Source organism: Mustela putorius, unplaced genomic scaffold, assembly GCF_011764305.1.
Source record: "Mustela putorius furo isolate JIRA1106 unplaced genomic scaffold, ASM1176430v1.1 tig00003972_pilon_pilon_pilon, whole genome shotgun sequence".
In the NCBI taxonomy this organism is placed as follows: domain Eukaryota; kingdom Metazoa; phylum Chordata; class Mammalia; order Carnivora; family Mustelidae; genus Mustela; species Mustela putorius.
Genome location: NW_025422115.1, coordinates 6,585,835 through 6,602,342, shown reverse-complemented (window position 1 = coordinate 6,602,342; position 16,508 = coordinate 6,585,835). Strand labels below are relative to the sequence as shown.

General features: G+C 52.6%; 1 protein-coding gene across 5 annotated transcripts in view; it reads right to left on the bottom strand.

The window, feature by feature from the left end:
* LRRK1 (leucine rich repeat kinase 1) overlaps positions 1–16,508 on the bottom strand; it is a 123,259-nt gene that overhangs the window by 12,276 nt on the left and 94,475 nt on the right. For all 5 annotated transcript variants that reach the window (XM_045070739.1, XM_045070741.1, XM_045070740.1 and 2 more), the window contains 9 exons: positions 16,200–16,371; positions 13,312–13,475; positions 11,934–12,073; positions 9,688–9,937; positions 7,398–7,564; positions 5,303–5,500; positions 3,987–4,264; positions 1,904–2,098; positions 1,218–1,369 (listed from right to left, as the gene is read on the bottom strand). In XM_045070739.1, the coding sequence (XP_044926674.1) occupies positions 1,218–1,369; positions 1,904–2,098; positions 3,987–4,264; positions 5,303–5,500; positions 7,398–7,564; positions 9,688–9,937; positions 11,934–12,073; positions 13,312–13,475; positions 16,200–16,371 (1,716 nt within the window). The remainder of the gene's footprint in view (positions 1–1,217; positions 1,370–1,903; positions 2,099–3,986; positions 4,265–5,302; positions 5,501–7,397; positions 7,565–9,687; positions 9,938–11,933; positions 12,074–13,311; positions 13,476–16,199; positions 16,372–16,508) is intronic.

Genomic DNA, 16,508 nt, shown 5'->3' with positions numbered 1-16,508 from the left:
GGGCTCAATTCCAGGACCCTGGGACCATGACTTAAGCCGAAGGCAGAGGCTTAACCCACTGAGCCACCTAAGTGCCCCAGAAACCATAAAACTTCTAAAAGAAAACAGAGGCAGTAAACCCTAGGACATCAAGCTAAGCAATATTTTTTGGATCTGTCTCCTGAATCAAGGGCAACAAAAGCAAAAATAAACTGGGACCACAGCGAACTAAAAAGCTTTGGCACAGTGAAGGAAACCATCAGCAAAACGGAAGGGCAAGCTACTGGATGGGAGATATTTGCAAATGATAAATCTGATAAGGGGTTAACACCCAAAATATATAAAGAGTTTATACAATTTAGCACCAAGAAAACAAGTAATTGGATTAAAAAATGAGCAGAAGGGGCACCTGGGTGGCTCAGTGGGTTAAAGCCTTTGCCTTCAGCTCAGGTCATGATCCCAGGGTTCTGGGATCGAGCCCTGCATTGGGTTCTCTGCTTTGTAGGGAGTCTGCTTCTCCCTCCCCCTTTTCCTCTGCCACCCCCATGGCCCTGTTTGTGCTTCTGCTCTCTCTCAAATAAATTAAAAACAACAACAACAAAAAAGATATGTGCATCCCTGTTCACTGCAACATTTTTTACAGTAGCCAAATATGGAAGCAACCTAAGCATCCATCCACAGATGCATGGATAAAGATGTGGTGTATACACACACACACACACACACACACACGGAATATTACTCAGCCATAAAAAAGAATGACATCTTGGCCTTTGCAACAACACGGCTGGACCTGGAGGCATTATGCTAAGTGAAATACGTCAGAGAAAGACAAACACCATATGATTTCAATTACACGTGGAATCTAAAAAACAAAAGAAAAAATAAAACAGAAACAGACTCCTAAACACAGAGAACAAACTGGGGGTTGCCAGAGGGGAGGGGGATGGGAGGTGGGTGAAATAGGGGATGGGAATGAAGAAGGAAAAAAACAAGTACAAGATCTAAGGCCTCTGTTGACCCCACGCACCCCTTCTCTTTGCCCCTCTCAACCGCGAACGCCTACAGGCCTTTCTCTTTGCGGGGACTCAGTTTTCTCTCTGGAGCGAACTCCACCAGGCTTTCAACCAGCTGTCCACTAGAGTCCTCTCAGCATGGTCATCCCTGACTGCTCCCCAATTCCACAGTCCCCCCCCTCCTCCAATACTAGCAGGGCGCGGCCAGCCTCGGGACATTACCTGGACTCCTCTTTCCCGTCCCAGAACACCACCATGTACTCCTGGCCTTGGGAGGAGAAGAAGGACGTCTGCTTCCCACAGGGTAGCTGGTACATGAATGTGGCAAAGGTTGGGTCCTTCATCTGGCTCACCACCGACAGGGCCAGGGGTCGCTGAGGGAGAGAGGCCACCGGAGCCGTGAACAAGGGTCGCTTGTGGCCAGATGGATGCCTACCCTTCCCATGAAACCGATGGTCTTGAACAAGGGAGGAAGGATGAGAAACTGTTCAGAAGAAGCCAAGACAACTCCAGGTGCCAGAGCGTCTGGTGGCCTGGGTCCTCACTCTCTATGGGAACTTGAACTTAGGTGGTCCCGTCAGCTTAAACTCGATATTCCGAGCCCCATGCCCACAGACATGCTATCTTGTGGAGAATTTTCCTCAGACCTTACTTACTCCCCAATACATCAAATCCATACTGTCTAATTTGATAAATCATTTTATTTAACCTTGAACCCCCTGGCCTTTTGCCCCAAACAGCTAAGCTTTAAAATATTATGACTCCTGCAGACAAGGGTTGCCCCATTTGTTCTAGACCCTTAGTGAAGGATGGGCAAGTAGACATACATGTGGGCTCTGGACATCCAGAGCCTCCACCACCACAGGAGCAGGAGCGGCCAGGCCCCCAGCCCCCAGGCCATCAGGTACCTTCTCAGGCTTCGTGTCCCAGCACTCCATCATGAGTGCCTGGAGCCGATGGAACTGGACTTCCTCCGGCTGCCCCAGGATAGGACGGATGCCCTTGGACAGCTTCTTGGCAATCTGAAGCTGGTGGTGGCCCAGCGCTGGCCGTTGTCCCGACAACAACTCGTAGAGCACCATTCCATAGGAGAACATGTCTACCTGGGCAAAGAGGCAAGCCAAGTCAGGTCCCCGGCCTGGGCCCAGCAGCTTTCATAAGCTGGCCCTGAGACGGAGGGAGCAGAAGACCAATCGGACCAGGGATCCTGCCCAAAGGGACACAGTCATCTATTCATCCATCAATGCATCCCTCACTCCCCACCTGTCCAAACCTCCAACCAACCATTTGACCATCATTTTGTCCCTTTAGCCATCCATTTTCCAATCCTTCCCTCCTTCCTTCCTTTTCTTTTTTTCATCCATTATCCAACCATCCATCCATCCATCCATCCATCCATCCATCCATCCATCCATCCGACGGCCTATCCTTCGGTGTATTTATCTATCTATATTCCTGTCTACCCATTCATCCACCTGGTGATCTGTTCTTCTGCCCACTTACCTATCCATCCTCCCATACTTCCTTCCTTCCATCCAACCATCCACCCATCCACTCATCCAACCATCCAATAAACACACACGGGGACCCTGCTAGCCCTCAGGTTCTCATCCTTGAGAATCAAGAAAAGGCAAGAGAACACGGACCCTCAGCTAAATGTGCCTGGCACCAGAAGGACAGTGTATGCAAATCATAAAGGGGGAATATCTCCTAAATCACTAAATGTTGACTTCTCTAAGTTTAATATCCTTAAAGGGCCCCAAAAGAAGAAGTTAGTTTAGGCCTCCGTGAGGGCCAAGAGGTAGATAATGTTTTAGCAGGAGGATGGCTGAGGTGGACCTGAGAGTTTTCAGTGTGAAGGTTCCTGTTATAATCTTGGTTTCGAGGTGTCTGGTCTGTGTCACCTGCCACTTAAGAAGCTCTTATTTTTATCACTGTGATTTGCCTTTTCTATTTTGGTTAATAGCCACAGGTGATGAGTTAACCCACACATGCTAAGGTCATTCCTTTTTTTAGAAGGATGGAGGAGAGGCAGAGGGAGAGGGAGAAAGCGATCCCAAGCTCAGTGGGGCTCAATCTCGTGACCCTGAGATCGTGACCTGAGCCGAAACCAAGAGTTGGACAGTTAACCAACTTAGCCCCGCAGGTGCCCCACTAAGGTCATTCTTTTCTCCTTTTTTTATTCCAAGGTGGCCAAAAGGTACAAACATCCAGTTATAAAATATCGTGGGGATGTAACATACAGCATGGGGACTACAGGCCTGTTTAGGTCATTCCTGAAGCAATCAGGCAATGACTCATCTATAAATCACCAAATAATGAAAGACTGTAGACCAGGGGAGTTTCAGTGCTGCGGGACTGAGGAACCAGGGCTGACACTAGCTAGAACATGGGTCTAAGTTGTCTCTGTGCCTGCCGCTACTAAGTGGCTTTCAGGGAAGAAAGTAAACCTTCAGCTAACATCTTGGCTGAGGCTGGCCAGGCAGTGGCTCGGGGAGACCATGCCTGTCCTGTTAGAATTCACTCTCTTCTCCTGGCTTTGGTGATGCTGCCTTAGCACTGACCTTGGGCAACGCCTTGGGGACAGCACCTATGGGCCAGGAGCCTTTGCCGTCCTTCTTCTGACTGTTCCATATGAGCACCCACGAGGCTGGTCCACTGTCCCCACTGTATATGTCTAAACAGCAGAGCTGGGAGCCAAATCCAGACCCATTTCTGTCCTGGACTCACCTTGACTATGTCTCTGAGTCAAGGTTAGCGACTTCAGAGGTGAGAGACTTCACTGGTCCTGAAACTAAGGAGAAGTTAACCTTGACATTCCTAGTGGGCACAGACCTCTGTGCCTTTCTGGTCCAAGCCAGAGCCCCCTGGTGAAGCACGGGAGAGGGAGGGTACTGTGCCTGGGGAAACAGAGCTCAGAGGCTGCCGTAAGTTCTGCCTGGCTGGCCTCCCAGAGGCCTGGGGGCCGGCAGTGAGCCAGGGTGTGGGTACCTTCTCGTCATACACGATGCGAGGCCTGATCTCTGGGGCCTGGTAGCCAGGGGTGCCCTCCACGCCAAGGGCACCCTCGTGAAATGACTGTCGTGAGATCCCATAGTCCGACAGCTTGATGTTGATGTGCTCCTTGACATCCAGAGACCAGACCAGAATGTTGTCCGACTTCAGGTCACAGAAGATGATATTTTTCTTGTGCAGGTAGGCTAGGCCGGACGCAATCTGGTAGGCTATTTTCTGGGTAAGCATGTGTCCCAGGGGCATAAAGGAAGAATCTTTGCAAAGAAAAAAACAAAAAAAAACAAAAAACCAAGCTACCATTACAACAGTCTTTCCTCACCTTCTCTCTCCCCAGATACTTTATGTCCTATGGACACTTCTCATTCTCCATGCTGGAGGCCCACGGAGACAGAGAAGGACCTTCTGAAATAAAACGGTATTTAGGAGAGAGATGCTTATTTCTACAGCGTCATACATGGTACTTCATGCCTGGAATTGTCGGTGTTTTTAACGAAAAGGGCAAGGATTCAAAATTCCTAGAGTTCATCGCAGGCCAAGCTCGTGCTATGATCAAGGGGTGGACTGTGGGAGTAAGAGTTTCATTTAAAAAAAGTTCTCCTCCGCTGAGGGAGACATGATTTGAGTTTAATTGTGTTTCTTCTGCCTGAGTCACGAGACCACAACCTCTCTCCTTCAGTCCGCTCTTTGGAACTTAGTTCCCTATTCATGTCCTGAGGAAAATTACTGTAAAATTTCATTAAAAAAAAAAAATGACCCCAGTTTTTTGGTTTTTTTTTGTGTGTGTGTGTGTTTTGTTTTGTTTTTTTGTTGGTTTTGAGTGATGATGGACATGCGTTGTGCGTTCTGGAGAAAGGAGAGCTTTGTGTGGCTGGTGGGCATGTGGGCAGCTCAGGCTACCCTAGGCTGCCTCGTTTGAGACCCTCAACTGCACCCCCCCCCTTAGTGGGACTATTATCACCCTCCTTTTACAGGCCAGCACACGAGGCACTTACAGGATTACAGCAGAGAACCGCGATTTGGAATGGGGTTCCCTCTGACTCTAAACCATAAGCTTCTCCAGCCTCACCAACAACACCACCACTCAGGGTATAGACCCGGGGAAGTGCCTTTCTTGGCCCACAGGAAGTCAGTGCTCTGCCCCCGACAGCCAGGCCGGGCAGTAGGGGGGAACCCCCGGGGATCCAGCTTCCCTGGGGTCTGGGCTGCCAAACTCCCACGGCGGGGGCAGGGGGGGCTGTATCTGGCCGGGCCCCAGGCAATGCCCAGGGAATGTTCCGGAGCACAACTGGTACCTTTGGCATTCTCCGACAGCACAGTGTTGAGGCTGCCGAGCGGGGCAAGCTCCAGGGCGAAGCAGAGCGGGTGGATGCTGATGCCGATGAGAGACACGATACAGGGGTGCTGCAGGGCGTGCAGCATGCTGGCCTCCTGCCGGAACTCCGAGAAGTTCTTCATGGCGTCGGTGGCCCGCAGGTGCCGCAGCATGGTGTCTGCGAGGGAGGGCGCGGCCGTCAGGGATGTCCGGGGAGCCCCTCGAGGGCCACTCGGTGGGGGGAGGGGGGGTCCTGCCACACTCAGAGCGGCCCCGCGGGGACCGGGGACCGGAGGGGCTGAGGCGGCAGCACTCACATTTTAAGGCACTGACACATCAGAGGTGGGAAACTGTGCCCTAGAATTCGGCCCCAGCGGTGGTGTTCCTGAGGCATTCAGGCTGGTACGGGGCCCCTTCCTCCTCAGGTGCTAAACTCATCCCAACACAGTGGGCGGTTCCTGCCCCCCACCTGCGTGTGTCCCTGCCATCCTGTCACTCTCGGAGCCCTCACCCCACCCCCCTGCTGGGGAGGGAGGACCCCTGGAGGGTCACAGCAGTGACTTATTCTGGTTCTGCCTCCCTGAGTGTCACCTAGAGCCTGGCTCAAGCCCCAGGATGGGCAGGTAACCAGGGCCCCGGCTGCTCACCCACAGGGATGCTGAGGGCGGGCCCACCTGACTCCCCGCTGGTAGCCTGGACCTCCAAAGGCAAGAAAGAGCCAGCTTTCTCTCCTCAGCCAGAGAGAGACCCGGGGCCGCCGTGGGCCTGTGACACGTCATCTCAGGCCAGAGGAGCAACATCTATTGGCAGGAGTCGCCAATTTCCAGTCTGTGCTGTAACCACTGGAAGGTGGCTGCCCAAGGGGTCCCCCTCTTCCCCCCAAGGGGGGGGGTCGGCAAGATGCCACCCACTGGTCTTTGGCTGGCCCTGGGCTCGACCAGGCCTTCCTTGTCCTCCTGCATCCCCATCTGTACCTCCTCTACGTTCAATCTCGAAATCAGGGATCCTGCTGGGCAGGTCTCTTCCCTTTGTCTCCCTCTCTAGGACTCTCAGCTGTTCTGGGGGATTTTGCCATTTTATACGCATTTAGACTCAGTGAGTGAGACCTCCTTCTCTCTCTCACATACACACAGGCACGCACATGCTCGCTAGGATTTAAACGAGAACTGAACGATATACATTATTTATCCCTCCACACTCTACGCTTTATTGCTGCCTTCGCCGTCCATGGGAACGCTGCGGAATTCTGAGGTTGAGCTCAGGTCTGGCAACTCTGGGAAGCTCTTACTGGCTCTCACATTTGTCAGCAGACTCTCTGGAATTTTTCAGTGCAGGAAGTCATTCTCTTCCTATAGTAACAATAGGTCTCTTCCTTTCTGATCTTTTTTTTTTTTTTTTAATTGCTCTGATTCTGATTGTCCTACCAAGCGTGTAAATGACCTGAATGATCGTAAGGATGAACATGCTGAGCCGGGCGGGGGTGGGGCAAGACACGTGATATCCTGCTGGATGGGAGTGAGGGGGTCACCCAGTACCCGCACCAGCCGGGTGTAGAGTGGGGATGGGTTGCTCTAGGTAGAGGACATCTCTGAGCTGCACACAGAGTCTGGGCCTGGATGTACCAAAGCAAGAGATGGTTTCCTCCCTCTTGCGGGTGGCGGAGAAGCCGTCCCACGCTGGCTTCCCCATCCATTCACCCGGACCTGGCCTCCCACCTTCCCTCCTTTAGTGGACATGGCTGAGAGGGGTCCTACAGGATGAGGGTCCACCTGACATCTGAGTGTGTACCCACCACGTGCCAGGCCTGTGCCAGCTGCAGAGCCGATGGAAACCTTAAGGATGGCTCATGCTCTTGGGGTCTTGCCTCTAGACGAGAAAATAATCTCCCAATTTCCAAGTATGGCTCAGCCCGACCTTTAGGCATGTCCCACATCCTGCCAGGAGCAAGGCAGGTCGGCTGCCCAGGGACCTCCGCCAGCCTCGCCCACCCTCCTCCTCCAGTGTCCCCAAGGTGGCAGCAAGTTTGGACCGAGGGAGCACGGGTCTCGTGAGAAACGACATGGGGCTCTGTTTACCCGCTGGGGCGTTGGCCAAGTTCTTGAATTTCTTGATCTGGAACCGTTTCACCGCCACAGGCTGGCCTTGGTACCGGGCCCGGTAGATGACCGTGCCGCTCCCACCCTGGCCCAGGACACTGCTGTCGTCCTCGCTGTGCTCCAGCTTGCTGTTCTCCAGGAAGAGTCTGCCGGAAGCACAGCACGCGGGTCAGACCGCACCTCCCCAGCTGGTCCCTTACCACCCCCTAGAGGGGCCTACTGAGGCGGGGGCGGCCCCGAGATGGGTGGATGGAAGGACAGCCTTGGTCATTTCTCCCTCAACAGGGAGTCATAGTTCAAAGCCACCCATGGGGTCAGAACCGGGATAAGCCATGGCCGCGGGCAGGTTACGTAGCCTCAGCAAGCCTAGGTCTCCTGCATCAAGTGGGCTCGTAATGGAAACTGCCTCGTAGGTGTGCTGGTGGCACAGGGGGACAACACAGGGGGATATCTTGCAGAGTGGCCCACATGGAAAGAAAATTCTTTGGGTGTTTTCTTCCCAAAGATTCTGGGCTTTGAGGGCTAACACCCATCAGACAAAATACATTTATTCACTGCTAGGTTGATCGTTTCCTTATTTCTTTTTTTTTTATTAAGCGGAGCATGATGTAAGTGGCCACGGAGGGCTTCTGAGGGGCACGAGCTCTGTGTGCAGTCGCTGGCTAGGGTTTCACCCAAGGGCAGGGAGTTTAGCCTCCCCTAGTCGGTGTGTTCTAATTCTAGGTAAAGGGGAGATTCCTTCTGGGCTTTTGGGAAGACTGTAAGTCACTCCTGGAAGGGAGGAAGAGAGAGAGAGAGAGAGAGAGAGAGAGAGAGAGGGATGCTGGGAGGCAGGGAGGGACGGGGAGGCAGCCCAGAGGTCCTCCGACTTTGGGGCCTTGCCCTGCTCTGCTGAAGTCTGTCTGGGTCCCTCACAGGCTGCCTAAGCCAGGTGTCCCCCCTGGAGCTATCCTGGCTGCACAGGCCGAGCCCACCAGGCAGTTCGGGGCGGGGAGGGGGTGTGCCGCAGAGAAGCCAGGCTCTTCTCCGAGTGCCCTCCCCACAAAACTGCCTGCACGGGCCATGTGGGTCTGTGGGGAGCAGCAGCAATGCTGGGGAATCCCCTCGGGGCATTCTGTTAGGACTCCTGTAAACTCGGGGCCACCAGACAGGGCCTCCCGGATGCCTGGTAACCCTTCTCCCAACCCCGACTCGCCCAAACTCCTGGTGTGGAGGGTGCGATGCCTCAGCGCCAGGGCTGGGCCCCAGCTCAAATTTCCAGGGAGCCTCTGCTGGGCTGGGAATCCCGTCCACATTGTTGGGCTTTTCAACTAGCCGCCAAGTACCTTCAGTGAAGGACCAGGCTATGCCTGCCATTCGATCCAAACCCAGCAGGCTTTCCTGATCACATACAGTAAACGCCCCAGCCCAGAGTCAGTGTGGGCATAAAACCCAACAAGGTTCACAAATAAATGAAAATCCTAACATTTGGGGCTGCCCCATTGGGCGCCCCCCAAAACCTGATCCATGCTTCTATACAACTCTGGATATGGTCTCCAAGAAAAGATAACCCTCACGTTAGGGTTCTAGGAGTAAAGGGAGCTCGTTTTGCAGAATTATCATGTCGACCAGCGAGGTAACTAGGGCACCTGGAAAGGGTTATGGGGTGACATCATCCAATGTAGGAAGCAATTTCTTAATTCGATAGACCGACCCATATCCTGCCCTATTTCAGACTGCTGCACATGGATTCTCCAGGATAGGGGCAATTTGGAAAAATGAGAATATAAATATTCTTAGCCCCACCACCCAAAAGTTTACTTTTCTTTAAAGAAGCCAGGTATAGCCATCTTTTGACTAAGGCAACAACAGGACTTCATAATTGCAAAATAGTGGGTCACCGCCAATATCCAATTATTGGATATTGAGACTGAGAGACTGAGTCATAGCTTCCAGTTTCCACGACTATAGAACAGCCCCTCTCTGACCCAGCACTTGGATTTTGTGACCCTTTCCTGTTGGGTAGGACCAAAAAGCCTTTTCTATTTCTCCAGCCTTCTCTCTGAAGTAATTATCTGAGGTTATAGGTCGACTTAACTGCAGGAACAGAGAGGTAGGGGACCCAAACGCCCAGCCTCGGGGCAGCCGGTAGAAGTCAGCATTTGCCAAGAAAGGAAAGCGAGGCTGTAAGTCTGGAAGTGCCTCCTTCTCAAAGGCCAAGGAGAATTTTCCTTCTTTTCCTAGAGCTGGCAGGAGAGTAGGGGTCAGGGGAGCAGTGCTGTGGCCTTACCTGGCCGGGAAGTCAGTCATAAACAGCTCGGGGACCAGCTCCTGGAGAGGCACGGACAGGTCGGGGTGTCTGGGGCAGGAGATGAAGTCCTGCTCAATGGCCGTGAGCACGCAGTCTTCCATGTCAAAGTATTGGACGCCCTCCGCCTTCTCACTCGGGTCCGTGTGCTGGGCCCAGGAGGTCTCACACACCGGGCAGGGGACATACTGTTCCATGAGCGGGGTCCCGTCACTCTCTGTGGCTGTCAGGGCTAAGTGCAGACAAAGCAGGAAACGGTTTACATGAAGGCGGCCACAGGTGGGTCCCCAAGCAGTGTCCTGGTTGGGTGGGCTTTTCATAGGAGGGGATCTGGGTGACCCTGCCTGGACCTAGGGAGTGGCTGAACCATGACTGTGTCCTTGGGTTCTTTTTTGGAGAGCCAGATCCTGAAAGCCCAGCATCGGGAAAGGTCAGGGATGTACTGGACAAGACAGTGGGTGGTCCAGACCCTCAGCAGGCTGGCTAGTGGGGGCTGAGAGGTCGGGGATCCCCCCTGCACAGCTGGGCCCCGACAGGATGCCGCGGGCTGTGTCTGAGCTATGCCACGTTCCGGCAACTGAACCACAACCAATAAGGAGCCATTCTTAAAATTAGAAACATAAGGCTTGCAATTACTATGATCCCTCCTAGAAGGGCAATGCAGGGGAGAAATGAGTACAAATTATAACAGACAGAACCCCGTCATTTTACCTGGGGTCCCCGGGGCAGGAGACACACAGCTTTTCCGCACTCCGAAAGGAGGTGCAAAGAAGTAGCCTCCAAGGCACCTCAGGGAGAACTGATGGCCTGCCTTGTGCAGGGTTGGAGGGGGCACTTCTAGAACCTTCTGGGCACATCTTATATCTGCAGGCCTGGTTGTAACACACCCTGCCCACTGGCTTGTGGTGCTGTCTCCTGAGCAGCCCTGTCACAGGTGATAATGGAATGCCCCTCCCCCACCCAGCTGTCAAATCTCCCCCAGGACCAGCTGTGTGTGTGGGGGGGGTGTCACTGGTTGGCGGGGCATCCCAAAAGCCCAGGGAGGCTCATATGGGTCTAGAGGCTTCCTTGGATGACCAAGGACACCCAAACTGCCACAAGTCACACACCAAATGCCTTTTCTTGGGCCCCTTTCTTTCTTTCATTTTTTAAAAAGACTTATTTATATATTTTAGAGAGGGAGAGAGAAGGGGGGAAGGGGAGAAAGAATTGCAAGCAGACTCCCCGCTGAGCACGGAGCCTGACATGGGGCTCGATCCCAGGACCCCGAGATCATGACCCCAGTCAAAACCAAGAGTCAGATGCTTAACTGACTGAGTCACCCAGGTGTCCCTCATGGGCCCCTTTTTAAGCTTTTTTCCTTATAGGTCAGCTTTTCCATCAGCCCTGGAAGGCCCCTAGGCCCCAGGGTCCAGACCAAGCCTCCGAAGCATGGCCTGCCATGCTCCTCTCCTGAGGCTGGCCTGGGATACAGCGATGGCGGCAGGAGACACGCCAGCTCAGAGAGGTGAGGGCACTGGCCAAGCAGGTCTTGGCGTCCAAACCCATTCTCCACTCTGTTGCACGCCAGCCTTCAGAGGCTGGGGTCTCGTGGGGAAGAGGTTGCCAGGTCTGCCCCATGCAGCCTCCTCCTGCAGGACACCCCACCGGTTTGTCTCTATTCTGATAGCAAAACAAACAGGGGGCCTCAGAAGCTTCACTTCAAACAGTATTTTCTTTGGGTGGATTGTCAATGAAGAAGTGGATCAAAGGACCATGTGGTGGTTGGTCACCTCTGGGATTTGGGGGTGGGAGCTGGCAGGAAAGGAAAATGGAGGTCCTTGACAGGTGTGGCTCCCTGGCCTTCCCGCCCCATCCATTGGGTCCCCCCAGATTTCAGCACCGTCCTGTCTGTATATAGGACTTGTGTGAAGCATCCATTGAGGGTCTCCTTGGACCAGGCAGGGCACCCAGGCCTGTCTGTCTTCCCAAACACTGTGGGATGCCAGGAAGCCAAGGCCTGCACACGCCCTGTGGGGTCTGGGCCCACATCTTCCCCAGAGTGCCCAAACCCATGTCACAGCCGGGCTCCACCAGGGATCAGGATTCTGCCAAAGGGTCATTAGGCCCTCTCTGGTTTCCATGGGCTGAGTCCCAGTGAGACTTCTGCTCCCCGCAGAATGAGTCCCACCCTGATTTGTAAAGAAATATTAACTGAACAAAGACTTGGTTCCAGAATGTTCTCTTACCAGGAAACCACTGATCGATCAGGGAGTTGACATGGTCTGTGATAAACGCCATGGCGGAGAAGTCCCTCACTTCTGACTGGCAAATGATTTTTATTCCTCCGCTTTTCTTCTTTTTCCAGTTCACATCTGATGATTCCACGCTGCAACCCAAAAGGGAGAGCCCACTGTGATCTCGCCGTGGAGGGCCCTGGGATGATCTCCTTGCCTCCAGGCTGAGACCCGAACCCCAGGGAACACCTTACCCCTACCCTGACCCCAGGAACCTGTGCCCAGGCAGGACAGTCAGGGGGACCCCTGTGTTTGTGTACTTGTGTGTGTGACCCTGCCTTGTCGCCCCACCACTTCCCAGTCCAGTGACGCAGACATCACGGGGACTTTGCAGGAACGTATGTTCAGGCAGGGATCGACCCCTAGGAGTGAACTTGGGGAAGGTTCTCACCTTCTCTAAACTACAAGACACTCATTTGCCAGGTGGCGGCTGTGAGCTTTAAGTAGGAACATCCATTTTTTAAAAAAGTTTTTGAAAGATTTTATTTATTTATTTGACAGAGACAGAGACAGGGGGAGAGGGAGCATCACCAGTGGGAAAGGGAGACGCAGGCTTCCCGCTGAGCAGGGAGCCTAACGCACAGGGGGCTTGACCCCAGGATCCTGGGATCATGACCTGGGCTGAAGGCAGATGCCCAACGACTAAGCCATTCAGGCGCCCCTGGGAACATCTATATGAAAGCACCAGCCACCGAGAAAGGTTCAAGTCAGGCTCAAGAGAAGATCCTTTCTCCCTCCCTTCTCATGGAGCTGAAGAATATTTTGAAAAACTCAGTGTAAATACGGAACCATCTTGTGTGTTTATTAAAGCTGATTCAAAGTCATTTATCAAACCTCTCGAGCTGGCTTTGTCTTTCTGTCTCTCAAAAATGGAAAGAAACCAGGAAAAGGGAGCTAAGTTATGTATCTTGTTATGTCACGTTGGGGGTCAATGGTGTCCTTTGGGCCATCATCGCTTAGGACCAGGGGACAGGGCCAGATGGCAGCAAGGCTCCTGAAGGTGTCCCCTAAGTGAGCACGGGGTTGCCGGCATCTCTTACCCCAGAGCTCAGGGGCTACCCACTTCCCTCAAGTCCTGGGCTGTGGTCACCATACCTCCCTTCACCTTTCCTGTCCTGCCAGGGGAGAGAAGGAGGGGTGAGGAGATGGGGGAGGTTGGGACAGCTGCTGCTGGGGAGGGTCTCCTCTTTCTAGCAGGCTGCCATGATAAGCCGCTCTTGGGAAAGAACTTTGGACACGAAGCAGACGGTCCCCTGGAGGAGGCCGCTGCGGGGGGCTTCTCCCACGGCACCATGGTGACCCAGTCAGGCACGTTTCGGACCATTCCTACCTGAGGTAGCCCCCGTCAAAAGTGACCAGGAGCCCTTCCTGCCAATAGATGGTCTGATTTCTTTTCACTCTGAATGTGCTGCAGCGATTTCTCTGGCTTCCTGTAAAACTATAGATGGTGACTTTCCTGTGTCTGCTTTTAGTATTCTTCCTGTTTTCGAAGAGCTGAAGGAGAGAAAAGACCCTGCTTACGCATTCCAGCCTCCTCGCCGGTGCTGGGCAGAGCTCTGAAGAGGCCAGCCTGGTCCCATCGTGATGAATGACGCCCGTCATCCCCGTCCCTCCTCCCGCACCGCACGTCCCGTTGCCAAATTAAACACTGCACGATCTGGAGGGGTCCCCACAACACTCTGGGAGCACAATTTTCCCAAAGGACTGATAATAGGCTCTTCTTTTTCAAACCTTTTCCCTCCCTGATTTGACAAGCAAAAATTCATGTTAGAAAAATGTAGAAAATACAGGAAAACGTGCAAAAAACAAAAACAAAGGCCCCCAAACAACTTAACACTAAGCAGAGAGATTTTGGTGTCTTTTATTCCAGGATTTTTTTTCTGTCTACGTATATGTTTTGGAAAACAGCCGAAGCCGTATTTTCTACTTTTGTATTTCTAATTTTCTAAATTTCTCATTTTGGATGCTTTCAAAAACTTCACTTCCCCAGGACACTAAAAAACTCACAGAAGTCATTTTTCTAAAGCGCGGTATTTTGTGGTCTATAGTGACTTCCCGATCATTCGTTTTTCGGAATGTCTGGATTGCTCCCATTGTCCACTCCCTCCAGCAGGCCAGGCCAATGATCCATGCAAAGTCACAGAAAAGCGTTCTCTGATTCTAAGTGATTTCCTTTGCTCATGTTTTTAGCGGTAGGATTACTGCGCCCAAGGGTCTGAACGGTTTTTAGGCTCTGGATATGGACCGAGAAGCCGCTGTGGGAAGAATTCCACCGTACATACACGGGCCACAGCATGGGAAGGTGTCCTGCTTCTGGGGCCGCCCACTGTGGCTGCAGTCTGGGCCTTGAGACGTGCGAAGTGGTCAGCATCTCATCTGTTGCTTGAATTTGTATGCCTGTGACTACTTTTGAGACTGAACTCCTCCTCATCTGAATTTTAATAGGACTTCTCCTCTCATTTGGAGGGAGGGTTGCCGCCTGGAAGGGTGCCCACCCCCACGCCCAGCTGGGTCTCCTACCCGCCCTCACGGAGCCCACTTGGGAGCTCAGGCCTCCCACGATGACAGCAACACTGTGTTCTGTGACCTCCCACTTAGAACGCAGCAGGAGGACAGTTTAAAGGGAGGGCAGAGTGACCGAGTCAGAACCGTAGACCAGCCAGCTCCTGTACCCACTCTTCCCGTCATCAGTGGGCCCCCCAAGCCTTTCAAGCAAGCCCTCCCCCCACCCCCCGCAACATGGGCCACAGCAGTTACGATTAGGCTCTTGTATTGATTTTTTAACATTTCAGTAAAATGTTCGGAAGATCAAAGAACATCTTTAGTCAGCCACGGGGTTGTTAATTCCATAAGGGCCTTTTTCATTAGAATGTGGCAAAAATAAAACTCAGAGTGAATTTACCATCAATTATTCAACAATTATTCATAGTGAATTTAGCATCAAATATTCCAAGTTTATGCCAGGGGTGCTCATACTGGGTCAGAATCCTCTGGAAGGCTTGTGAAAATCAGAGCACTGGGCTCCATCCTGGTGTTTCTGATGTAGTGTGTGTGTGGGGGGGGGTGGGGGGCATGGACTTGCATTTCTTTTTTTAAGAGAAATCTTAAATATTTATTTGTTTCCGTACCATTGTATTTTATTATTTTTTTAATTTAATTTTATTTTTTCAGTGTTCCAAGATTCATTGTTTATGCACCACACCCAGGGATCCAGGCAATACATGCCCTCCTTAATACCCATCATTTCTAACAAGCTCCCGGGTGAGGTTCTGCTGGTCCAGGAATCCCACTTTGAGAAACGCCATTCTAGACAGACACTACTTTTGTGTTACTGTTTTGCATGAAATTAAGGGTGGTGGAAAACCAGCACTCCTTTTGACCCCCGTCCGGGTGAATCCATGGAAAGGAACTGCTTGGGTCAGGTCTTCATTGCTTCCAGCCCCAGTTAAAGATCCACACCAGTGGTTCTCAGACCTGACAGTGAAATCACCTGGCAAGTTCTAAAAACTCCCAATGCCTGGGTGGCGCCCTAAGAGAGTCTGATTTAGGCAGCCTGCACTCTGATCTCAACTCCCCAGGTGAGCTCAGGGCACTGCCTGAGCGGCAAAGCCACGGTTCTCTAAGCGTGGTCTCCAAACCCAGGGCATCACGGAGGACCATGGTTAGATACGCAAAATGCTGGTTCCCAGTCCTCACTCACTGCATTGGAACCTCGGACGGGGCCCGGCCATCTCTGTTCTAACAAGGGGATTTCTGATGTGGACTGGTTTATAACCACAGCTCCTAAAATGTGGACTCTGAGCCAGCTAGGGGCTGGTTTCTTATTTGACAGAGAGAGATCACAAGTAGGCAGAGAGGCACGCAGAGAGAGAGAGAGAGGAGGAAGCAGGCTCCCTGCTGAGCAGAGAGCCCGATGCGGGACTCGATCCCAGGACTCTGAGATCATGACCTGAGCCACCCAGGCGCCCTGGGGCTGGTTTCTTATTCACAGAAGGGCGCAAAGGGGTCTGTCTGCCAGCCACAGAAGAGAAGGCAGCTGTGCTCATGTTGGCCTCCTGGGCTTAAGGCAGCAGCTTTGCTATAGAAAAAGGGGTTTCGGTCAACCCCTTCCAGCAAAGGGCCTCTCCTTCCCGGGAGAGCTCAGCTCTGGGTGTCCTTCGTGCATTCCCCTTCGTGCATTCACCACCCCCCAACCCCTCAGGTAGCAACGACCATTACCTGCAGGTCCATCTCCGCCAGGCTGATCAACATCCGTGCTATAAACCTTTGCCAGAAGCCGACGGGAACAAAACTCATCTTAAACACTCTCTGAATGGTGTTGGCCTTGGGATGCCGCATGCCGTGAGTGTCCAGGCCGGGTTTGGATGGAAGGAGGTGTGGCAGAAGGTAGCTGGAACACATCAGTGGGGACAGGTGAACGGTGTAGCCTGGCCTGGGCCCCCTGCCCCAGTGCCTTCCCCCTCGCAGGGCCTCTGGAATTCTACTTTTATTTTTTAGTTTGTTTTAAAGATTTTATTTATGTATTTG